Genomic DNA, 27,008 nt, shown 5'->3' with positions numbered 1-27,008 from the left:
TTTTTACTTATAATTATTATATATAATTCTGTAAGGTTTTACAGCATTTCACAAAAAGACAAGATGAAAATTACAATTAATAAATGACAATCATTAGAGTTAAACCAACTGCTTCTATTATAAAATAGTGTAAATATAAAGTTTACACTATTTTATAATTCCTTTATGTATATTTTTTAATTTTACAAATTAATGTAAGTGTAAGTACTTATTATATATTTATATTATATATATTTATTGTTATCTGTGTATTGTGTAATATTATATTATTTATGTATTATATTATGACTTAAATTACTGTACCCTTCCCATATATGTAAATATTATGATCCTCTGCCCAAAGGTTGCCTGGAAGAGATCGCTGCTGAGCGATAAGGCCGCCTGTTGCACCTCATGCAACTTTGTGTAGCAATAATGTAATTTTTAGTTTTAAGTTTGGGTGCAATAAAGGATAAATAAATAAATAAATAAATAAGTGTATTCTGTAATAATTATACGTATTTTTGATTTTACATATATTTTTTAATAATAATTTGCGATTTTTGCAGCTCAATAGTAATTACCTAAACCATTCAAGATTAACGGGAAGTCCAGCGGCATTCCGATAAATCTTTGAATATTATCATACCATACATAACAATAAACTTCGAAACAATAAGCCATAATTATGGGGAGGGCAAGATAAACTCGGACATAGCGCTTGTATATGATACGTATTTGTGATTATTTTGCGACTCGATTTAATCAATATTGTAATGAGTTATTATCAATGATTATCTTATCATTGTGTTGGTCACGATTCATACCAGAAAAGAAATACCACAATCAATTTAGCTGTGTTACGAAATTATTTACTAAAATCGAGAGTGAATTGTAAAAACTGTTAAGTGCCATTTTGTTGCATACAATTATAATTCAAAGGACTATTTCGAGGTAATTTCAGTATAATTATCTAAATGTCATATATAATTACTATATATATCACAAGATATTTATTTGAAATGAAGGTTACCCTAGCATTAATTTTGAATACCATCAAGTGTCTATAATATTTTCAGTGTAAAATCAAGATATTTTATTTTCTAGAGTATTCTTTTCTGTTTTAGAGTCAAGAGAAGTGCTTTACAATACCTATGATATTATTTTATACTCTACAGTTTCACGTTTCGAGTCACTCTTAAAACCACGACAAATGCAACTCTCTTAAAACGCATCGCGAAAGTAACGTAAATTTAAAACGAAATACCTCACAATCTTAAATATCTTTATCGACAGATATATGAATACATATATTTGTTTTGCAAATTTAATAATTAATTTAATCTACAGAAATAATTGGAATGAAAATGGACTGTTACCTTTTTTATTTTTGAAATACTCTGTAATGATTTTTTTCATTTTAAGGAAATGTCATGAGAGATGGGGGAATTACTGTCACACTTTATTATCTTACTTCTCTTTGGACTACCATTAGTTAAAACAGCAGGTAAGTTTTGATGCAAAATTATTGCTAATTACATATAAAATTAATATATTTATTTAAATATAAATAACAAATCAACCTCGAGCGACACTGATAAATTAATTTAAAATATATTGATAAAAATAGAAACGATAACTGATAATCTGTATTTCACAATAATAAATAAAATTTATAAATAATTTATTTTACAATAATAAATAAAAAGCCATAAGAATATTAATAATAACATTGAAAACTCAAATGTGCAAAGACTGTTGCTTCTAGTAACCCGTGAAGGTCAAGTAATTAGTTTCATTATAATTTTTTGATATGTGGTTTCGGATGTTAAAATAATAACAAATTAAAATTTTCAACCCTCCGGGGTGAACGCTAGGGGGTTGAGAGGGTCGTCACGGTAGCATGCGCAAGCGATACCGTGGTGCCCGCCGAAAGACGGAGAGGGTACCGCTGGTTTTTTAATGGGTAAGCCCGGCGTACCTGGGCGCACTCGGCGTCCAGGGCTCCGGGGAGTCCCCCCCCCCCACTTTCCATCACGTGGGGAAAGCGCGTAACACGTTTTTCCAGCAAGAAAAAAAAAAGAAAAAGAGGGGGTTGAGAGGGTGAAAAGCGTTTTTGCTTATAACTTTGTGAAAAAAATTGTTAGATTGTTGAAAATTGGACATAAGGTGTAAATAATATTTAATTATAACTTACCTTGTATTAAAATTTCAACTTTTTTTGTTTAGTGCAAAAAAAGTTATTAACAAAAAAGAATGCTTTGAACAGTGGTAAAAACTTGTTTAAACGGGTTGAAATGTTTATAGAAAGTTGTTAATTAGTAATTAATTGAAGTGTCACCCTAAATGTTACTTGTTTTATTGTTTTTTCATTAACAAATTCAAATTTAACAATAATAAATGTGAAAAAAAGGGGAGAGTAGGGCAAAATGATAGATAACTTAGAAAAATTGTCTTTAACATTCGTATTACAGGTACGATTCATACACACGCACATTCTCATTACACACATTCTAATAATCCTAAGGTAATTTTACAAGTAGAAATGAGGTACAAAATAAAAAAGGTACAAAAATCATTTTTGTTACAATACACACGGTATTAAAAAATAATTCACCCTTAATTTATCATATTATTTTGTATAATGATATATAAACAAATATAATACAATCAGTATCAAGCCAAGCGACCTATCCACCCGTATTCCACTAATACGTACAGCTATTCATTAAATTATTGTTCGATTTGTAAAAAATACATACATATATACTTATCATACTTATATAGATTTTCAGTCACGGGATAATTTAATTTGGACATAATTATCCTCATGAGTTTCGAGATTTTTCAAGAAATGCATTAAATTTTGTAATATACTTTAAAAAATGTAGCAGAGTTTAAAAAGACGTATGTAGATTAACATATTTTCAACATTAAAAAGAACCATAAAATTATAACAAAATTGAATGATAAAGTTTTATCATCTGGTACGTTTACATTTAGAAAACTCACATCACATCTTGTATGAAGCAGTACCTACAGCTAAAAAAAACGATTCACAAGGTGGGTCTCATTTTCTGTTACGAATTATTAAAAACATTGGAATCGTTAAAAGGGTGATACGACTGATTTTAAGAAATGCATATTAACATAAATCTAATTAAACTTAACCTATTTATAACGTAAACATTCGTTTTCATAATATTGGTAAGACATAAATTACAACTAAGTATATAAAGAAAGGCGAAGATGATAAAGAAAATTATCTTTAAAAAAATAATATATTGCTTTATTAAATTAACACAATAATCATTAATTTTATGGATAGCATAATATTACAATTGAAGCTAACGTAATCTTATATATGTACCCGTGCTCTGTTTATTATTTAAATTAGTCCTTAGACTAGTAGTTAAGTAATACGGCTGCAGATGCTGCTGGTTCTAAATCCAGGTTTCAGGTTCAGGTTAAAATACATTTGTTTAATTTTTCTTTTAATTATATCAAGATAGTCAGTGGCTCGAAAAACACGTAAGTAAGCTATGGTTAGGCTGGTTATGCGTCTGAGCGGTTTCTCGGGCGTGTCGGATTGGTTGTTCGAATTATGACAGCGACAGAATACAGAGACATCGTGACCGAAATTCGTAATAACATGTAAAAAAAAAATGCTCTTTGACACTTTGCTTGCAATATAAACATATATTTCATTGTTTCAGATCGATGTGCATATATGACAAATATTCCAAGAGAACCAAAGCCGGACAATTTGCCTGATATTGATTTTGAAGGTAGGTAACTAAAGTATGACATCTACATTTAGCTGGGATAATTTAGGAGGGCATGGTTAATTTTATTTTAATATTAGTTATATAAAGCTGGTAATTATAATCGAATATTTTTTAATTAATCTTTATAAAGATTTCTTCTTGTTACTTAAGTAAATTGATAAAAAATCAACATTAACTAATTTGCAGTATTATTCTATACATTATAATTGAGTACATTATATTTTGTGATAACAATACCAGGTCAGCCATGGAGCGAACGACCATTTATTCCGGCACCAGAGAGAGACGACGTCTGCATGAGTGAATACTTTCCGGAGAGCAGCACTCAGATTATTTACATGGACGAGGAAATCATAGGAGACGTTGCTATCGCAAAACTTAACTATTACGGTAAATTTAATTATAGTTAAAGTATACGAAGAAACAAGTTTTTAGCAATATACTTACACAACCTTAAAATCCGAAGGTTATAAACAATCTAACTATAGCTTTCTTTGCTAGGTCTTTCACCAGTTTTTAACCATAATAAATAATAAAAATTACGAAAGTTACAGTATAGTCATTACGACTGTTCGGGGCTCCAAAACTCGTCCTATTTTTCTCCTTTCATAGTTTTGTGCGAATTATCATCCCTCCCGCGCTGGTAAGCTTAACTTGAAACCACACTAACGATGAACTAACTTTTATTTTAAGGAACCGCAATTCCTGTCATCAATCGTCCTCTTTTGGCTGGGTCATTCAATATGCTGGGCCCGATACTTCGGAGAGAAAATAATGAGTGGTTACTTTACATTACTGAAAGGTAAATTAGATTATACAACCTAGGTTTAATACGCGCGTGAATGGAACGCGACTTTTTGGAACTGAGACACTACTTGGTAGCGGTAGCATCAACAAAGTCGCATAGATTTACGATATTAAGATTATTTTAGCCATTTAATTTGTAACGAGTGGAAAGACAAAGGTAATATTTAAAAAAAAAAGATCTTACTATATACTTCTGGCAATGGAATAAAAAAGTATACAAACACTCTAACACACATTACTTCATAGACATTATCCGCTAAAACCATCCCTTATGACTTCCAGAATTGACAGAATTCCATTCCATTCTCGAAGCGCGTGGATTACTACATTTTCATTTTCATTTAATTTATCAATAGGCTCTCTTTTAATTGAGAAGAAAAATAACAAAGTAAAACTGATTTCCTAATATTTTAGCTGTATAACCATCTGTGATTGCTCCATCAAAGCCAACTGCGATTATTATAAATATAATTGCACTTAATACTATTTCAGACAGGACTATGAAACACCGGATATGCAAGTTTATATGTTTCGCATTCAGATCGAAGGAGAAACCGTGGTTGGAACTATATCTTTACAGATTGTAAACATCGACGACAACCCACCAATTATTCACATATTGGATTCCTGTGTAATACCAGTGAGTATAAAATCCCTACCTTCTAAATGCTGCTCAAGAAACCTGCCTGATTTATTTCTGTTCCATATTCGATTATTTTTTATTTTTATGATATCACACTAAAAAAATGATTATTAGAATATATATAGTCTTGTCGAAAGTATTTTAGGATTCCAATATTAATCATTGATTTAGAATGCTACAATTATAAAATGACTTCTTAATTAACTTTTCTTTTATAGGAACTCGGAGAGCCACGCTTAACTGACTGTATTTACGAGGTCACGGATGAAGATGGTGAGATCAGCACCAGTGCCATGACATTTAAAATAGATAGCGATAGAAATGACGACCAGATCTTCTACATCCGCGGTGAAACAATACCGAACCAATTTAAACGGATGACTATGACCCTGGGTCTCAATCAGCCTCTTGATTTTGAAACCAATGCACTACATATATTTAGGGTTACGGCTTTTGTAAGTTGGAATCATAAAACATTTTGAGCAATGAAATTATATCATCATCATTATCGGCCCGTATCAACCCACTGCTGTTCATAAGCCTCTCGCTATGGCACGTCACTGAGCTCGATTTTCAGCTCTCCTCCTCCAATCCCTCTCCACTGACTTACGAATACGAATATAAAATTATATTTATATTCGTTATAATAATTATATTATTGTTATGGAGGTTTTGAATCATAAATTTGGCTTTGGTTCGTAAGTAATAATAAAATGTAATAAATCACATCAAAAATTAGTCAGCTGAAACCGAAAGGGTTATAAATACTCTGTGAAATTCTCCAGGCATAAGAGGTCACTTTCATAGAGAGGTCTATCATCGTGCTGTCAAGGTGGTGTGTGTATACGAAACCGTAGTCACCCGCTACACCAGATACCGCTGATTGTTTTCAAGTTTATTATGACAGTAAGGAGTGAGGGAAGATATAATGCATTTTCTTAAAAGTATAATATAAGTAAAACATGTGTTTGCATCATGTTAAACATAACATACTCTATGAAACCCAGATATTTTCAAATTTAGCTTATCGTTGTTTTATGCTCCAACAAAACTTTTATTCAGCGTGTCCTTAACAGGAAGGCATACAGCGGAATTCTTATTAAAAATTTTTCTAGGACTCTTTACCTAACAACCACACAGTCACGGTCATGATAAGAGTTGAAAATGTCGAGCATCGGCCACCACGCTGGCTGGAGATTTTTGCTGTGCAGCAGTTGAACGAGAAGACAGCTGAAAACTTCACAGTGAGAGCCATTGATGGAGACACCGGGATAGACAAGCCAATATACTATCGACTTGAAGCTGATAAGGGTAAGCAAAATATTTCAACCTCATATTGATAAGCGTCTTAATTGTCATAATTCTCAGACTCATAATTCACAAAATATACTCATAGATGAATATAATTTTAATTAGGATACGCATCTTAACAGCGTTATTAAAATTAAACCCTATTTTTGTAGATGATGAAAAGTACTTTGACATTAAAACTATAGAAGGTGGCAGAGATGGTGGTATATTCCAAGTGTTTCCAATTGACAGAGACACTTTAGAACGAGAACTGTTCAGGCTTTCATTGGTTGCTTATAAATATGACAACGAATCATTTGCGACTGTAAATAATGTTGTCATAATTATTGATGATGTTAACGACCAATATCCTGAGCCTTTATATAAAAATTACACTGTCAACATTGATGAAGAAACCCCTCAGACACTGTACTTCGATCAAGAGTTTGGATTCCATGATAGAGATTTGGTAAGATTTATCAATATCAATAATACTGGTAATCAATATCAATAATACTATAGGTACTGATCGCATTTAGCATAGATATATGTTTAATATTATTAAAAGAAAAGAAAATAATAATAATTAATAGCAGAATACTTTAATGAATTTCTGGTTTGCTAATATTATTACAAAAACATAACATATGATACCAGGGCCGGATGGCTACTGTATGGCTTTTTGGGCTTCGGCCCAGGGCCTCGTGGATTTAAGGCCCCCCCAGCTAAGTCAAGTCAAAGTCAAAAATAGTCGATAATGCCAAATAATTCATCATTTTATTAAATTAATCAGATCGTATGGTTTGCAGCCCTGCAAATCCTGCAATTAATCAAACCCATTCAATTAATTTAATTCAAGTCTACGTCCAGGTATGTCTTAAGTGGGGACCCTAAGTAGTAATAGGCCCCAGGGCCTCCTAAACTCACGGTCCGGCCCTGAATGATACATCTGAACGTATTTCGCGCTGCCCTCCGCCAAAAAGTGAATAAATCAAAAAGACATCTAACAGCTTGACGTATGACGTTCGACAGTCACAATAATTCTCCTTATATATTATGATATTAGTAAGCGGACGGGCAAATGGGCCAACCGATGGTAAGTGGTCACCACCGCCTATAGATGTTGGCGACGTAAGAAATGTTTATCGCAATTATATTACAGTCGCCAACCTTGGAAAATAAGATTTTATATCTTATGTCCCTTGTAATAACATAAGCTCATTTACCCTTCAAACCGGAATACAACAATACAAAGTATAGAGCTATTCACTCATAAAGACGCCTCTACGTTAAATTATTATAAGTGTAGATTAGTACGAGTGACACTCATGCATACAAGATGTGCGTGAGTGAGTACATCTATATCACTGAATTGTTGTTTGAAGTTTAACCGGGGCAAAAAAATTATCAATACTATATTTTTCTATCAGGGTCAAAATGCACAGTATAAAGTACATCTTGAAAGCGTATATCCCCCGGGAGCAGCCGCAGCGTTCTTTATTCAGCCTGAAGTTGGTTATCAGCGGCAGACCTTTATTATGGGCACATCTAACCACAGTATGCTTGACTACGAGGTCCCGGAGTTTCAACATATCCAAATAAAGGTTAACTGATTATTCTTCAATCACAACTACGTATATTTTATGTGATAGATATATATTAGTTTATAACTGATCATTAGCTCCGCACATACCTTAATTGTAAATTATTGTTTTCTGAGGTCATATTTATGTGATTAGATATAAATACTTTATTTATTATTATATATCATCATCAATGATAATATTGTTGACTATTTATATTTTATTTTATAGGTGGTTGCTACGGATATGGATAAGCCAGAATTCGTTGGTGTCGCTACCGTTTTTATAAACTTAGTCAATTGGAATGATGAATTGCCTATATTTGAAAATAGTATCCAAACTGTGAAATTTAAAGAGACTGAAGGTGAAGGGTTCTTTGTTGCTGGCGTGCAAGCGCATGACAGAGATATAGGGGACAAAGTGGTGTAAGTAGAAGACTGGTCACCATTCAATGTGACCAATAATTTCATAAGTAAATATATTTTTTAACAATAAAATAAAGTCGATGTAAGTATGTCGTACGAGTAAACTTAATATATCATATTCAAGTTACTTGCTTTACTACGCTGACTTAAGTTAAATTATATAATTGTAATTAAAAGCAAAATAAATCTAATCCTATAACGACATTTTCAGGCACAGTATAATGGGAACAGCGCAAAACATTTTAAGGATAAACGAAGACACTGGAGACATTTATGTAGCTACTGACGAAGCATTTGATTATCACAGACAGAATGAACTGCTTGTTCAGGTGTTTTAAAAATATCGTTTGTAAACAAACGTTTAAACACATTATAACTCGATTACTAAATAAAAAACACTTTTTCTAACTCATAAATCGCTCTTACAAAGGAACCGCTAGCAATAAATATTAAAAAAAAAAACACTGACAATCATGCAATAGCGATTTATTTCAAAATAGCGGTAATTTAATGTAATGCTATTAAAGCTGCTACAAGTTGTTTAGATCAAACAAACATAATATAACAATATATATATATAACACTAGTAAATATTTAGGTACGCGCTGAAGACACATTGGGCGAACCTTTCAATATTGCCACATCACAACTCGTGATTCAGCTTGAAGACGTTAACAACACTCCGCCCACCCTACGTCTCGTTAGTATTCACTTATAATATTTCCAATTTATATATATTAATATGAAAAAGAAACTGCTTAAAATTATTTGTCATTTTTGTTTATCATAATTATGTATAACCGTAGCCTAGAGGTACCCCACAAGTGGAAGAAAATGTTCCGCAAGGTTTCCCAATAACTCAGGAGTCGCAGAACATTACAGCCACGGATCCTGATACCACAGCTGACTTGCGCTTTGAAATAATTTGGGATACCTCATATGCAACAAAGCAAGGCCGAGAAACAGATAGTTCTCACTTCTATGGGTAAGACTTATTTACTTCTTTACTTTTCCGGAAATTTACAGCTACATGCACATAAGTAAATAATTTTAACCTGAAATAATCAAAATTTTTAGCTGTGTCGAAATCGAAACAGTATATCCGAACCCAGACGAACGTGGTGTTGCTGTGGGGAGATTGTATGTGAAAGAGATCCGTCCTAACGTTACCATCGACTACGAGGAGTTTGAAGTGCTGTACCTTAGTGTTCGGGTCGTGGACAATAAAACAGAAATCGGACAAAACTACGACGAGTGTATGTATCACACAATCAAAGTCAAAGTCAAAAATCTTTATTCAATATGGATGTGTTACACTTACTTATTGAGAGTCAAAAATAAATGGAACACTTGATAAAATCAGTATTCAAAACATACACAAAGTAATATACAGAGTAAATACTATTATATTTTTGTTACTTTATTGCTTAGTAAAATTGTTGGCCTATGCTAATAATTATAAAAAATGCTCAATGTATCATCATCCGCTGACTACTCTCTTGCCTGCAGTAACGTACACGATCACAATAGTGGATATGAACGACAACGCCCCCCAGTGGGTAAGCGGCTCCCTGACCCAAGAACTGAGAGTGCGAGAGAACTCCGCGACTAACACCATTATCGGTACCGTGCAAGCCACTGATATTGATGGTCCGCTTTATAACCAAGTTCGGTACACTATACGGTGAGTTTTAAACACAATATACTAACCGACAAAAAACTTGCTTTATGTCAACTGTTATTTGCCAACTCAATTATTTTATAAACTAAATCTAGATCAAAAACCTTAATCGAATAAGGCGATTGTGATAAGCGAATTTATCAAAAATACTAAATTATTATCTCACAAATAATCTTTTATTCTTTTCTTTAATAATCTCTTCAGTCCTAAAGAAGGTACACCAGATAAACTTGTGAAGATTGACTTCCGCTCGGGTCAGATAGAAGTAGACTTGGATGGAGCTATCGATGCTGATACTCCACCTCGATACAATCTTTATTATACTGTGATTGCAAGTGACAAGTGCTCTGAGGAAGATGAAAAAGACTGTCCACCAGACTTAGCATACTGGGAAACTGAAGGAGATGTGAGTATGTTTCCTAAATTCTTGAAATTCATTGTTTTGATTTTGTTATTTCTTTATCAATAGTAAAAAATGAGCCAAATGATAATATCGATCATCCCCACTTACAATGGTTTTAATCATATACTATACGTATATATTATACACGTATATTGCCAATGCATTGTCAAATATGCGCTTAGTTATTCCCATATCTGTGATTACTGGACTTGTTATTAATCTGAGACTTACATGTTCTATAAATACTACATGTATCGTAATAACACGTACAAAATACATCATTAAAATGATTTGGTCCGGCATATGGAGTCGTGTCTTAGTGATTTTATGACGCTTAATCTATATTTTTAATGAAAGTTTTAAAAGTACTTACAAACAAAACAAGTATAGACTAGTTAATGTTTTGGATATATAATAAATACATCATTACAAATTGCAGATAACAATTCAAATAATTGACACAAATAATAAAAATCCTATGGCAAGAACTGACAGGTTCAATACGACTGTGTACTTGTACGAGAACGCGAAGTCTGGCGACGAAGTAGTCGTTATAAAGTCTGAAGACCTTGACAGAGATGGTAATAAATTTTATTTGTAGGATCAATTCGTTTCGAAATCACAATTATTTACATTTATTTTTTAACTAGAAGTAGGGTATTAGTAAGAAACAAATTTAATACTATTCGATAACAGATAAACCATCGTGTTATCCTTAATTATATTTACACAATTAAATGTAAAAACTAAAAACATCTTATGTAATAATTGTATTTATTCGATATTGATTTCCTTTTCAATATCATTTTCCTACATTTCGCAATCGTTTGTTGTAGGAGATTTTAAGGAGAAGTATCAGATGCTATAATTTCAACCCAACATTAAAAAATCTATTGTTAAATCTGCAACAGAAATGTACAACACGGTGAGCTACCAGATCAACTATGCGGTGAACCAACGCCTGCGCGACTTTTTCGCCGTCGATTTAGATTCGGGACGCGTGTATGTGGACCTCACGACGGACGAGAACCTCGATCGCGATGGTGACGAGCCCACGCACAGGATCTTCCTTACGCTAATCGATAACTTTTATTCGAAAGGAGGTTTGTTTGATAATCTTAATTTATCTTTAATCATATATTAATCCAGTGACCACATTCGCGTGGATGTTCAACATATTTCTTAGGTTAATAAAATATTTATTAGCTACTTTTTCGAGTTATAATCAAACATAAGCATTTTTAATTTTACTCATAACGCTATAATTTAATTGAAAAACTTACTATTTCTCTTGAGTTAATACAGCTAATTATATTTCTCTTATATAGTAGAAAAAATAAGATTCAATAATTCATCTAGCGGACAGAAAGAAAACTTTCAGCCCAGATTAAAACATTAATATAAGTTACAACTACAGATGGCAACCGAAATCAGAACACCACGGAAATTGAGGTGGTATTGCTGGACATAAACGATAACGCACCAGAGCTGCCATCAAGAGAACAACTGTTCTGGTCTATCTCAGAGAACTTTAAAAAGGTAGGCAGTGATCAAAGGTGGTTTTTTGTAAGATTCTGGTAAATGGTTATTATCAAAATAAGTAAAAGCCAAACAAAACAATAATTTTTAATGTATTTAGTTCTAATTCATTGTAAAAGGTTAAATTATTTCTTTTGTTAATGACACATCTTTTGCTAGCATTTTATGAATTATTGACTTCGGCAAGAAATTAAAAAACAATATTATTTATTACAAAATGATGGCTTAATAGATTGTCTTATTACTTTAACAGGGTGAAAAACTATCTCCATATATTCATGCACGAGATCACGACGAACCGAATACTAATAACTCTCGCGTCGGCTACCAGATCAGAGACCTTGAGATCACCAATAGGGACATCATCATTCCAGACCTCTTCGAAATTGTTCACATCTTTCAGTCCGGAAATTTTTATAATGTTTCTGCAGAATTGGAGGCTACCATGGACTTAAGAGGATACTGGGGAACCTATGATATTGAAATTCGAGTGAGTGTATTAATTTAGTGTTTCATTTTTTTTTAATATATCTTTCGCGATGTATAAACTTCATTCTAGGTTTAAACGCGATCATAACTTTTTTTTATTTTGCCAGTCATCAAACAGCAGATGAAAAATAGTCTACTTATTTGTTAAAAAATGATGTTATGAAACTAGTCTAATTCAGACCTTATGCTAGTTAATTAAAAGGATCATAATCGAAAAACGATATCCACAAAAAAAACTTTACATCTGTATAAGTACTACAATAACTGATAATGCTTAATAGGCTTTTGACCACGGAGACCCGCCGCTACATTCAGAAGAAAAGTACGAATTGATCGTCCGACCCTACAACTTCCATTCACCCGTGTTCGTGTTTCCAAAGGATGGTACCAGCGTTCGGCTAGCAAGGGTGGGTAGGTTTTGTTTTATACAGTGTGAATTATTAACCTTAAACTTGAATTATATAAAGGATATCAAACATAGACAAATTATTTTAAGAGACGGTGTAACAATTGTTGAAGCCGATTTTTAATTGCTAAAGTACAAACTCTAACATTTAATCAGCCATTCTAGTATTATTTGTACTTACAAAACCTTTGTGATTGATGCTAATAGGAACGTGCAGTGAGCAATGGCTTATTAGTGCTGGTGACTGGAGAGTTCCTGGACCGTATTCAAGCTACGGATGAGGATGGTCTTCATGCTGGCAGACTTAGCTTCGAGATCACTGGAGATGGTGAGGCTACAGGCTATTCAAAACAAACTTTTCCCGGTATAAAAGTCCTTAAAAAAATCTAATGATATTTTGACAAAATGCACAAACATTATTTATCTTAACGAAAAGTTAAATTATGATGAGTTTTATATTCCTTACTTAAGATTGTCCTTCCCCAGACATAAAACTGTCTCCGTACCAAATTTTATCACAATCCAACAGACTTACATTCGCATTTATAATATTAGTTAGGTTTAAAAATAAAAATAGGTAACTAAACGGTTTAATCTTATCAGACGCAGCTTCACAGTACTTTCAAATTGTAAGCGACGGTGAGAACCAAGGCACGCTTATTTTAAGAGAACTCTTCACCGAAAGCGTCAGAGAGTTTCAGGTAATTAATCAATTATATTGTTCCAATCTTTTCATTAAGTTTAAGGATTTGTTTTATTATTTAACAAAGATGAACTATGAGACAGAGATAAGATTTTAAGGTGGGTCGCTCCATAAAACTTTTTTTTCTCTTTTTGCACAAAAAGAGAAAACAAATAATCATGTAAGGCGTTTTATGATTAGAAAACGTGAACATAACCTAATATTTTCTTCTTTTTGCGGCGAAGAAGTGACCAGTACATGCTGCTAGATTTAATAGTAAAGTAATACGAATAAGCTCAATAATGCGTATCTGAGTTTCCTCATTTTATATAAGTGAACTACAAACCTGCAGATTCGTATCCGTGCGACGGATGGTGGTACAGAGCCAGGCCCGCTGTTCACTGAGGCGGTGTTGTCTGTGGTATTCGTGCCCACTCAAGGCGAACCAACTTTCCAAACCAACTCCGTCACCGTCGCCTTTGTTGGTAAGGAAAATCTCAAGTTCGAGTTCAATTTGAATATAAAAGTACAAAAAATATATTTTAAATAAAACAGTGTTATATTCATATTATTTCAGTAACTGGGTTAGGTTAGGCCGAGATGGCCCAGAGGTTAGAACGCGTGCATCTTAACCGATGATTTCGGGTTCAAACCCCGGCAAGCACCACTGAATTTTCATGTGCTTAATTTGTGTTTATAATTCATCTTGTGCTCGGCGGTGAAGGAAAACATCGTGAGCAAACCTGCAAGTGCCTAATTTGAACGACATTCTGCCACATGTGTATTGCACCAACCCGCATTAGAGCAGCGTGGTTTAATATGCTCCAAAGCCTTCTCCTCAAAGGAAGAGGAGGCCTTAGCCCAGCTGTGGGAAATTTACAGACTGTTAATGTAACTGGGTTAGACTACTTACTATTTCCTTATTATACCATTATTTTTAAATAATTTCATATTATTTTGCAAAATTTGCAAATAAATCTCAATTTAATCAACCCGCACTGAAGCAACATGGTGAGATAAGCTCCAAACCCAAACCCACTTCGAGAAGAAAACTTTCTGCAGCACGCAACCATAAATATCTCATGAAAAGCAAATATTTAACAGGATAAACTCGTTTTTTTTGTAAAGAATAATAAACAACAGCAATTTTTCTTTCAGAGAAGGAAGTTGGTTTAACTGAGGAAAACGAGCTTCCTCTCGCTGATGATCCGAAAAATTATCTCTGCAACGATGATTGCCATGACATATTTTATCGCATAATTAGTAAGTATTCTTCAACTGAGTTTATGTATCATCTGTACATTATTTAGACGATATACTATAACTTATTTCTAAGAGAAAAGCATAAGCTTTCAGCTTTATTTTACACACAAATGTTTTTTACATACAACCAATTGATTTTAATGGTCAAGTACTGTTGCTTGTGAGGAGACGTGGTGTAAAGTGATGCTACCATCTAATTACGAATTATTGTAAAAAGAGGGATTTATAAATTGTCTTTTTACTTTAATTCAATAATAATAATATTAATGTCGAGAAAAAAAAACAAACGAAAACATTCCATGAAAATCAAATATTTAGCGGGAGAATCGTTTTGGAATAACAAGCAAGCAACAAGCAAGCAACAAGGTTGATAGTCTAAGGACAGATTGGAGAAACCCACACATATTATACTGCCAAGCAGCAATACTTAGTATTATTCTGTTCCGGTTTGAAAGATGAGCGAGCCAGTGTAACTGCAAGCACAAGAGACATAACATCTCGGTTCTCAAGGTTAGAGGCGCATTGACGATTTAAGTAATGATTAAAATGTATTGTGCCCATGTCTATGGACAGAAGTGACCGCTTACCATCAAATGGCCCATTTGGCCGTCCTCTAGCCTATGCTATAAAAATAAAAACTAAAAAGTGTCATATGCCTTACCTACTTATTTCGTAATAATTTTAGTTTTTTTTTTTATATATTTAATTAAACAAGTGTTATCTTTGACAGGTGGCAACGACGAAGGTTACTTCGCATTAGATTCGGTCAAAAATATTCTGTCACTAAATAAGGAGCTGGACCGCAGTGAGAGTGAGACTCACGTTCTACAAGTCGCGGCTGCGAACTCAAAAGAGGGTACTACCCCCATTGGAAGTTCTATCCTTACCGTGACTGTCACTGTAAGTGTTATTACATAAATTTCCTACTTATTCTTGTGGTGATCGTCTATATTCTCAAACATATCAGAAAACTTAGTTTGAAATTGACCCAAATATAATGATTGACATATTAAGGACATAATCATCACCATTATAATGAAAGAGAATCTTTTTTTCAGGTCAGAGAAGCAAACCCACGACCATATTTCGTCCGAAAACTCTACACAGCTGGCATATCAACGCTGGACACAATCAATAGAGAACTACTGACAGTACAGGTAATACTATTCATCTAAATTAATTGCAATGGTCAATTATTATAAAAGCTTAAGCTATATATATGTATAAATATTACTACTTTATGCTACATGGATGCTACATGGATGGATGATGGTGATTACGCTACCCCAGTACGTCAAAATAGAGTCAGCTATGACTAGAAAAGGCGAATTTGGATTGGGATGGAAGTGCTTTTAGGTACAGCTGGGAAGAGCAAACTAAATAGCTACCCAAGTAACAGTACCGCATCTACGTCGGACATCATTCGAGAGTATTATTAAGAAATAAAGATAATAAAAAACAGACTGGAGATTAAATAATAAAAATAAAAAAAATCCCAAATAGCTACATGAAGCATTGCTATTATTTGAGTGGGTTAATGTCGTCACATAACGGATACGACATCTTAAATCATGTGGTTAATTTGCAATGTCGATGGAGTCCCCACTTGTTATATCAGTGGCCTTTTTGTATATGCTTTGCTATTAGAAATTAAAAATTAATATATATGTTTTCTGTTTTACTAGGCGACACATTCAGACGGCTTGCCCATCGTGTACACTTTAAACCTTACGTCCATGGTGACAGACCCGAGCTTATCCAATGTGCGCGAATCTGCTTTCACACTGCACAATACGACGGGCGTTTTGACGCTTAGCATACAACCTACAGCCAGCATGCACGGCATGTTCGAATTCGACGTAGTGGCCACAGACCCGCGTGAGTTAGAAGCCAATTGTAATCGCTTTTTTTATTAATTGCGTCGATATGAATAGTATCCTTATAGTCTTGTTTGATTAATAGTAAATGATCATCATTTTAATTTACTCGATCATGTCTTTAAGTATGTTTTACTATTTCAGTGGAAGCTCAAGATACGGCAGCAGTTAAGATCTACCTCATATCATCTTTAAACAGAGTATTCTTCACCTTCGTGAATACTTTGCAGCTAGTGGAGACTCATCGGGATTTTGTGAGTAAACTTATTCAAAGTGTAGTCCTGTAAACCTGCTATGTAAGAACAAACTCGAAATACTAATTTTCAGGATCAGACAACACGTATAAAAAAGGCGTATTCCGGAAGTCAATTTTAAACTTTTCACGAACTACAGACGACAAAATTTAACAAAATAAAAGCGAAGCTTTATAAAATGTATTTGTAAAAATTTTTTAATATAACAAAGATCTCCATCTCACACAGATAGGACAGACCTTCAGCACTGGTTTCAACATGACGTGCAACATCGATCAGGTGCTCCCTGCCACCGACAACGCAGGAGTGGTGCGCGATGACCTTGTTGAGGTGCGCGCGCACTTTATACGAGACGACGTGCCCGTGCCCACTGACGTCATCGAGGAGTGAGTCTTTCTGCAATATCCCCACAGCTTATAGATCAGAGTATGACAAATTTATAATCAATATTTTATAGCCTTTAAAAAAGAGAAAAGCCAATTTGCTTTTCGCAGCTTATTCCACCACGTTACTTTAATATGAGTTGAAAATATTTATTCAGTACTAGTTTCCGATCGCGGCTTCGCCTATGCGTCGAGGTGGCGGCACATGTTTGCCTTTTCTGTACCCTTGACAAACTTGTATGAGAAATTTTAATCCGTGGTCTTCGGTTAAGGTTCACGTTGCCTAATCACTGGGTCATCTCTGCTCGACAAGTGTAAAGTAATATAAAGTCTGACACATTATGTGCGCAGTATTCGCAGCGACACGCAACTCCTGCGCGCCATTCAAACGACGCTCAACACGGAGCTTCTTGTGTTGCGAGACTTCGTGACGGGTGCCAGTCCCGATGTGTTGGAGACGAGCACAGCGCTTTATGCGGCGTACGCGCTGGCCGCTCTCTCCGCACTGCTAGGCCTTCTGTGCCTCGTGCTACTCGCCGCATACATCATCAGAACCAGAGCGTTAGTTTGCATATCTCAATCATCTCTATTGATACTGTTATCGTCATAGCCGTTGTTTTCATCCTCTCTAACAACAACAAAACAAATATTTAAGTACAAAGAATTTAAATTAAGATTTGAGCTACATTTTATATAATAAATTTTATAATTGGTAGTTGGTGGTATAATTTTTTTCTCATCTATCGTTATACTGAATTGATTCAGATTAAACCGTCGCCTTCAAGCACTTTCGATGACGAAGTACGGTTCGCAAGAGTCGGGTCTCAATAGGCTCGCGCTGGCGGCCCCCGGTACTAACAAGCACGCCACCGAGGGATCCAATCCAATCTGGAATGAAGCTATCAAAGCACCAGACTTTGATGCTATCAGGTACTTATCAATCTTGATTTTCTTTTTACTTCATTCAAGTGTTTGACTGGACAGAGAATTGAAAAAAGTAAAAATTGCTAATGACCAATCTCGGCTACGGTGACCATTCTCAACGAAGGTAAAAAAATACAGGAGATTACAGAGCACAAGTGTGTCTTCTCCCAGTCTCATCAATTCGACGGAACTGCAATCTATACGTTCGAAAAGATTTGAGTCACAACGGTTTCACATATTTTCCATGGCACTCTCAACAACAGGAGTGTGACTTTTCATTTGTGGCAGTAAAACCCAATAATTTTTTGTTGGCTCGCCAGGGATTTTAATTAATATTCATTGATAATATATATATATCTTGCTAAAAATTAAACTATGTTAACACTCTCCACAGCGAACAATCGGATGACTCAGACCTCATAGGTATTGAAAATTTGCCGCAGTTCCGTAGCGACTATTTCCCTCCTGCTGACAGCAACTCCATTCAGGAGATGTCCAATGATAATGTAAGTAGAAACTTTAAAATGACATAGGTCATCGATATTGCTTCCTGGAATGCCCAAAGCTAAAATATTGCACAAAAATACATTAATGTTTAATTTTGACATTCATAGCCAAAAGTCATGGACAAAAATAACGATGCCATATTTATTTAAATAAGTGAAAAATCAGTCACTACATTATTTGATTGATTGATGTTATCTGTTTCATAAAAGTTATTTTATTATATAAATAAATATTGATTTTATAATTCATTTGCAGTTGGATCCTCCATTAGCGGCACATAATAACAACTTCGGCTTCAATCCAACGCCATTCACTCCTGAGTTCGCCAATTCACCTTTTAGACACAAATAAGTTGTATTGTTTTGGCATAGTAAATTATTGTACATACAATAATACATGTATATATTATGTTATATATAATAAGCCTTTTAAAGATAAAAATGTATATAGAAGTGCAGTTTTATGATATTATATTATTTTAAGATTTAGTTTTTTTTTTCTTTAAAGAACCTTCAAAATCCGTCTATCTTCAAAATACTTTTTCAGTATTCTCTTTATTCTTCTGACAGGAAGTAAAATGAAGTGAGTACTGTTTTGTGATATTTCCTGATAAAATTTCGAAGCATTTGTGAAATAATTGCTACAAAAGCAGCCTAACGGGGCAACGTAAATTAATAAATAAAGCATATAATTCAACACGAGATTATATATGCTTTTAACAAAGTAGGAATACTTACTGTTGCGTCACAATATATTTACAAGAATATTATGTATATTCACAGTAACATTGATAACTTCAATAGAATCAGTGATATTCATTGTATTGTACAATAAGTACAATACAATGAATATCACTGATACACAAGACGTAAAGATATGCTTATAACAACAAGTTTCCGAATCCGCAAAGTCAATAAATCCTTCTTCCGTTTAGTCTATCCGTTTCTTTAATAACATTAATTTATGATAATGACATGACTTTGTATTTTTAAATGTTGAAAAAGAGTAACTACTGAATTTCTTGCCGGTTCTTGTCGGTAGAATCTGTATTCCGAAGCGGTGGTAGCTTTACTTAATATAGTTCTGTAAAATAACGATTCAAGCGTGCAAATAACAAAAGTAAAATTTAATTTAAAAAGTAAAAAGTATATTTTATTTTGATTTGTTTTTTTTCATGCGTGTCCATAAACTCAAAAATCTCCTGTTGTGACAAATCAGGCAATCAATGAAAATTAATTCCAAAATAGAGCCTTGATAACATAACATTCCGAGACCGAAACTATAAAATATAAGAGCAACATCAACATACAACATTAACAGCCTCTAAATTTCCCTCTGCTGATCTCCCTTTGAGGAGAAGGTTTGAAGCATATTCCACCACGCTACTCCAATGCGGGTTGTTATACATATGTGGCAGAGTTTCGTTGAAATTAGACACACGCAGATTTCCTCACAATGTTTTCCTTCACCGCCGAGCACGAGATTAATTATAAACACATGAAAATTCAGTGGTGCTTGCCTGGGTTTGAACCTGCAATCATCGGTTAAGATGCACGCGTTCTAACCACTCTCAGCTCTTAAGATAAAATAAGAGCGAAATTGAATATTTTATAATAAATTTAGTAAATAAAGTAATATCCTGTAAATTTCGGACTAGAAGAGTTCCTTAGTGAAATCTTTAAAGCTTACTCTATTTCTGGTTGGCAGACACACATGTAAAAGATTTTCCTTCTACTTGTGTAGGTTTGATCACGATGTTTTCATTTACTATCGAGTCGGTATGATATGATTCATAAAAATAAATAATTCATTTGAAAATGGAAATACTTTAAATCAAAAGAGTTGATGCAAATACTTTGTTTAGTCAGTAATTATATCAGGGTGAAATCTCTACTCTGATGAGCCTGCACCTGATGTCACAGAGGATCACTAACTTTCAAAGCTTCGGTGAAACCTTATTTGCAATCTTGAACAGATAGGTTCAGCTCTGGACTTTATGATCTATGGAAAGTTATAAAGTGACTGATATTAAAACATACCAGTGATTCTAATAAAACATATTGATTCTAATAAAACAACTCTCACTAAAATGTTATTCTAATAAAACAACTCTCACTAAATGTCTTATCAATATAAATTAGGATATCAAATAGGGTGGACACAGTGCTTTCTACCATTATTTTAAACCTATTTGTAACCATGTTCTAGTAGACAATATATGCCCAGTATCAAATATCTGGGCTATTTAGAAATATGTATAATTTAATTAGTTTTGAATGACTAACTAGCTGGCATGGATATGATTAGTTTTAATAAAAAAGTAAGTATTAAGTAAAATAAATAAAAATAAGCTAATCTTATTTTTGTTCTATAATCGTTTTTAATAAACATTTTTAATTAAATGTATATACACTTAATAATAAATATATACTTCAACTGCCACTAAACTAACTTACACTTTTTATATATGCAGATGACATTGATGTGATTTGTTTAAATGTTACATAGTGTTATATAATTTCCTACATAAAGTTCAATTTAAGAAAAAAAATGTTTCATGCCCATGTTTCATCTTAGTTGAATACACAACTAAAATTTTTGGTAGCGATTGACAATTTAAAAAACTTAGAAACATTATATAATTTTTGTGTAAATCATTATTAACAGATATTAAATTTTTAAATTGTTTTAATAAAACAAAAGTCCTTAAACTCTAACCCTATTAAAATAGACTAAATAATAGTTTTACAAATTAAAATAGAACATTTTTTTTTATAATTTCATTTATTCTTATAGCATACAAAATTTGTTTATCATTAATTAAAAGGAATGGTACATTAAATACTTAATTACTTTGTCACACGTATATGCCTACCCATAACAACAAAAAGAGAATACCAAAGCCTGAGAACAAGGCGGCTACTAATGACAACAGGAGTTCCTTGAACAAGTCTCTTGACGACTTCGTGCTTGTGACTTCGTAGACAAAGAACCACGCCGTAAAGAATATTCCGATACCAAGAAGTAGCATAGTTAGATGTGGGAACACCGCCGGATTGATAGGCGAGGCGTATCGCACCATTGATTCAATTTCCAACTAGAAAATTAAGATATAATTACTAATTTGGTTATTCAATTGTTTAAGAACATTTTAAAAACAACTTAAATACACTTACACTCATTTTATAACAATTAAATTAAGAATTATCACAAAAGGAATATTAGGTACACCGGCCAATAACCAAGTAAAAATTTGGTAAACGTCACAACAGATATGTCACTTGTCAATTGGTCGATGCTTAGCCCATGTGTTTTTTAATAAGATACGTATAGTTTATGCTCCAAAACAAGCCATATTTATGAAAAATTTATTTATTATTTCATAAAAATTAGATCAATTTTTGTTTTATTTTTTCAATTGTATTGTAAAATGCATAGCTGCGAACCATGAACAATATAAACAATAAACAACATTTTGACAAGTTAATAGTTAATAGCACTCAATGTCAAATGCATAGTTAAATTGTTGATGCATGTACAGCTGTTTATTTTTTATAAAAGAAATCATGTAGAGATAATTTTATTATCCATTGCAATCAAAGCCATGTCTTCCCAATGTTACATAATGAATGTAAACAGGATAATGACCCAAAATGTATCAGGAAACGATGAAATAAAACCATCTTTATCAAAGGAAAAGGTAATGTCTTACGAGGAGAAATCAGTTGGGTCAACAGCTTTTTTTAAATGCGAAGCTTGTCCATATATGGCTCTCGCTGAGGACGATATAAAGTTTCATTTATTTACTGTTCACCCAGACTTGGCTAAACGAAATGGGCTTGCAGACAATATTCAAATACCTTGTCCAGGCTGTACTAGTGTATTTGACGCGGAAGAAACTCTCCGAAACCATTTACGGAATCACCATAAAATGGGAATCAAAGACGTTAAAAAGATGGTTAAAAGTCTGGTACAAATAGCTCTTAAAAATGCTAAACTAAAGAAAGAAATTAACAAAAATGAAACAACTAACCAACCTCAACCGGAAATAGCTGAAGTAAAAATACCTCAAGTTATAGAAATAGTGCCAGACATAGTAAATGCTAACAATGAACAATTACCAAAAGGGGTTGCATTTATATCTGTAGATGAGTTAAATAAGATGAGCACACCCAACTTTGAGAAGGTAGACCCTAAAGAAGTAATACAGGAAGCTAGCATCAACATTGTGTATACAAATGATGTATCGACACAATACGTAAATGTGACAAATACTGGGCCACCAGATAACACCCGCAACTTAATACAAATGTCCAGTGTTACACCGGATCTTATATCATCAATACAGCCGAGGATTCCGTCCTCTATAGAAAATAATTTATTGTCACCACAGACACAAAGCGACTCATCAACCCAGCAACAAGAGAACGGAAGAGGCTTAATATCTTACCCACACTCATATAAAAAGTCAAAAACATTAGAAGTAGACTCTGAAAAGAATGGCACTCGATGTTCAGTCTCAAACTGCCATGTTCGTCTTAAAGATGCTAGCAATCTTTCATATCATAGAAAATGCCATCAAAATAATCAATTACAGTGCCCTGAGTGCTCAAAACTGTTTCTTACTGTCCAACAACTTCATACACATCTGTGGAAGATACACACTGTTGACCTGGAGCTGCCTACTTGCAATATATGTGGTTATAAAACATACAAGAGATACAGGCTAGTAAACATACATATGAGATGCCATGACAAATTTAAGGAATATACATGTAAGAAATGCATTTCAAAGGCACTAATTTTTACACTTTTTACTTACAAAGGCATGCTCTTCACATTCAATTATTATTTTATCATTTATCTCTACAGCTAGGGTTGCCAGGTTTTAAAACCGAATAGCCGGACAGACCAATAAGTTAAGCTAGAAATTTTGATATAAAGGCAGATACCCCTATTTATTAAGATTTTTTTGTCATTTAAACATGTAAACTTCTTATTTATAACTAGATCTTTGATATTGAGATTAAAAAAATCAAAATCAAATGTAAGAAAACCCAACAAAAGCCAGGACATCATGGACAATTATTTTACCCTGACATGCACCGAAAAGCCTAACTATTTTTAGCTTTTTCCAGTGAACTGGCAACCCTGCATATGGCTAAAACTATTAATATGTGCTAGTTATATTCTATTTTCGTGTTAATATAATCTCCATATTATGACTGTTTAATACAATTTCTTCTCCAGGTTTAATATGTACTAAAAAGTTTAAGAATTCAAACCAGCTATCGAAACACCGCATGACTCACAAACGGGATGAGACCCGGGCTCAATGCCATATTTGTCAACGTGAGTTCTCGAATGAACGACAACTCCGAAATCACGTGGCCGCTGTTCATGAAAGACTAAAACCCTTTAAATGCTGTAACTGTGATTATACAGCGGCTCGGAAAGAAGAATTAAAATTACACTTACGGTCGCATACTGGTGGGTATCAATTTATGACATGTTCAAATGACGTATATATATTGAGTATGTATGTACTATTCATAAAATATAATAAAATATCAAGTCGAAAATTATCAAATCTTAGGCGTAGATGATGCTTTCGATAGTGGTTTCGCAATTGTCGACAAACAAATTAACAATTAGATAATAATCATATGTCCTACACAAACTTAGCTGGATTATTCTATACTTATTTTGTTATTTTCAGGTGATAAACCATATGCTTGCGATCAATGTAGTTATTGCACAGGTGACCATAACGCATTGCGTCGTCACAAAAAGCAACACTCGAAAGAGAGTACTTACAAATGCAAATACTGTCCCTACACCGCCATACAATCCACAATGTTCGCTTCCCATATGATTTCGAAGCATCCAAATGTAAACTCGGATGATGTTCACTGCTGTCCCTATTGTCCATTTAAATCTGTCAACAAAGACAAATATCTCGTTCATTTAACGACGCATAGAGAAAAGGAAGAGATAAAACTACTAGTCGAAATGACTAAAGGTGTCAAAACCAACAAGCCAAGTTGGACTATTCCAAGTGATAATTCAAATAAATCGAATGATATACAAACTGTATCCAATGAGCAATCTAAAGATGCAAGCATGAAAACTGTCAATACAATTCCTATCGAAGTATACGATTGTGACAGCCTGCCTGAAACCATGCTTCAAGAGTATCCGAAGAATTACTGCACGACGACGTCGAATGACGTTGAACAAACCACATTTAGTGCAGAGGATTTAAGAGACTTGAGTAAGAATGATAATAATTCCGATTGCCTTATTTCTGAAAGCTTTAATATACAGGAGAGACATCAGTACAGCTCCCAACATGCTCTACAAATGCCCTATGATTCGTCACAGCCTAATTTGCATTTCTTAAATTCAACTGTTTCGATCGATCAAAACTTATTACAGAACAGTAGTGTGAGTTCTCTAACATCCAGTCATTCACCTATAAGCAATAGCTTAGGGGGTAATATCATGAGTAATTTCCCCATAAGATTGCCCCCCGTACCTATATCTGTACGTAATAATATCACTTTAAAACCAGTCGATAAAATTTCTATACCTATAACCAAAGTGTCCGGGCCAATTATTAATCAGATGCATATTCTTCCTATTCCCTCGTCGAGCCATTCGCCAATCAACATATCTACGGAACTTGACGGAGCGCCAAGAAAGAAGCCTAAAATATCAGTAAAAAGCAATTTAATACTAAAAGGACCAGATCAAGTAAACATGTTTCATTCGCAACAAAAAATGGCGTTTAAACGTTTAGAAGATAACGAGAGGTACGGACTCGGAGGTTCAGTAACTTTTAACAATTTAATAACGACTAATTTCATGCAACTGCAACCGGAACCAGCACTGAGCGAATCTCCGAACAATATAATGACGTATCCTCAAAACAACATGATGGGAGACGCCGCAACTACGCCCGTTGACAATGAAATGAACGACAACCCGCAGATATTTTCATTCAATCCACAAATGAATGTGAACTCTATGACAATGCTCCCCCCAGCGCAAAAGATTCAAACGAATGACCCGAGTTACATAAAATTAGAAGCGACGATAAAACAAAACACCCAATCGCCTAGTTTAGAAAGAATGTGCAACGCAAATCTCCTAAACAACCAAGGTATTAGCCGAGAATACAAAGCCTCACCTCCTTTAGAAGATATTCACAAAAATATGAACGAAATTAAAAACGAAGTAAAATCTGATGCTTTTTATAACTTAAGCCTTAACAGCACTGCTTCAAATCCACCAATCATCGATCAGTATATGATAGACAATATAATTCCAGAGCAATATCCAGCTCATTTAGACCTATCAACGGTCGTTTTACCAGAAGTATCTGACCAGCAGAACGACGTGATCGAAATAGATGACAATTCTGACGATAATAAACTATTACCTAGATTCGATATGAACTTCTCCCTGGAGTCTCTCTATTTAATGCATAATGATTTTCACTTCGAAAATGAAGTTCCCACAAATAATATGCCTTCTGATGTACCTGTTAATGAAATAAATAGGATGGTCGCAGAGATGCCCCTAGCCAATACGAAAGATAACTTAGATGTTGTGTCTGTAGAAATTGAGAATGATGCTCAAAGTTACATTCAAGGGAAGAAGGACCCCATGATGAACACCTCTGTCCGACCGTCGACTAATAAAATAAACGTTAAAAATATTGAACTTATGAAAAATTGAATTTGTTATTTATTTATAAGTATACTCTAGTAATTCATATAAAAGACTGTTTATTATTTGTTACAATTATTTGTCTTATTCATATCAATCCCAGATACGATATTTTAGGACTAGTTTATAATTCAAGAGCCAAGATGGCCCAGTGGTTAGAACGCGTGCATCGTAACCGATGATTTCGGGTTCAAACCCAGGCAAGCACCGCTGAATTTTCATGTGCTTAATTTGTGTTTATAATACATTTCCTGCTCGGCGGTGAATGAAAACATCGTGAGAAAACCTGTATGTATCTAATTTCAATTCGGCCACATGTGTATTCCACCAACCCTTTTTTTTTCTCGCTGG

The 27,008-nt window shown here is 33.8% G+C and overlaps 2 protein-coding genes across 3 annotated transcripts; one reads left to right on the top strand and one right to left on the bottom strand.

The window, feature by feature from the left end:
* Positions 1–825: 825 nt before the first annotated feature.
* Positions 826–26,717, top strand: LOC125067249 (cadherin-23-like). Of its 2 annotated transcripts, XM_047675727.1 has the most exons (37): positions 826–933; positions 1,405–1,486; positions 3,696–3,767; positions 4,008–4,157; positions 4,461–4,569; positions 5,067–5,214; positions 5,436–5,672; positions 6,333–6,528; positions 6,681–6,976; positions 7,938–8,111; positions 8,322–8,515; positions 8,727–8,844; positions 9,114–9,215; positions 9,322–9,500; positions 9,593–9,771; positions 10,025–10,199; positions 10,401–10,602; positions 11,039–11,180; positions 11,511–11,702; positions 12,017–12,138; positions 12,392–12,628; positions 12,909–13,034; positions 13,241–13,361; positions 13,637–13,734; positions 14,068–14,200; positions 14,874–14,978; positions 15,709–15,878; positions 16,037–16,135; positions 16,664–16,856; positions 17,000–17,109; positions 17,338–17,495; positions 17,844–18,053; positions 18,258–18,422; positions 18,811–18,839; positions 23,348–23,698; positions 24,174–24,413; positions 24,643–26,717. In XM_047675727.1, the coding sequence occupies exons 2-37, from the start codon at positions 1,420–1,422 to the stop codon at positions 26,664–26,666; spliced, it is 7,623 nt and encodes a 2,540-aa protein (XP_047531683.1). In that variant the 5' UTR covers positions 826–933; positions 1,405–1,419; the 3' UTR covers positions 26,667–26,717. The 2 variants fall into 2 exon arrangements, with proteins under 2 accessions (XP_047531683.1, XP_047531684.1); XM_047675728.1 differs by lacking the exons at positions 23,348–23,698; positions 24,174–24,413; positions 24,643–26,717 and adding an exon at positions 19,179–19,411 and having other exon boundaries at positions 18,811–18,922.
* On the bottom strand, positions 21,689–22,210 carry LOC125067250 (transmembrane protein 258). Its single transcript, XM_047675729.1, has 2 exons — positions 22,100–22,210; positions 21,689–22,020 (listed from the first exon to the last, which is right to left on the bottom strand). Exons 1-2 carry the CDS (start codon positions 22,103–22,105, stop codon positions 21,781–21,783), a joined length of 246 nt encoding a protein of 81 aa, XP_047531685.1. The 5' UTR covers positions 22,106–22,210; the 3' UTR covers positions 21,689–21,780.
* Positions 26,718–27,008: the final 291 nt, after the last annotated feature.

The sequence above is a fragment of the Vanessa atalanta genome, chromosome 11 (assembly GCF_905147765.1).
Source record: "Vanessa atalanta chromosome 11, ilVanAtal1.2, whole genome shotgun sequence".
NCBI classification, from domain to species: Eukaryota; Metazoa; Arthropoda; class Insecta; order Lepidoptera; family Nymphalidae; genus Vanessa; species Vanessa atalanta.
The sequence above is the reverse complement of the archived record's forward strand: the minus strand, read 5'-3'. Positions and strand labels throughout refer to the sequence as shown.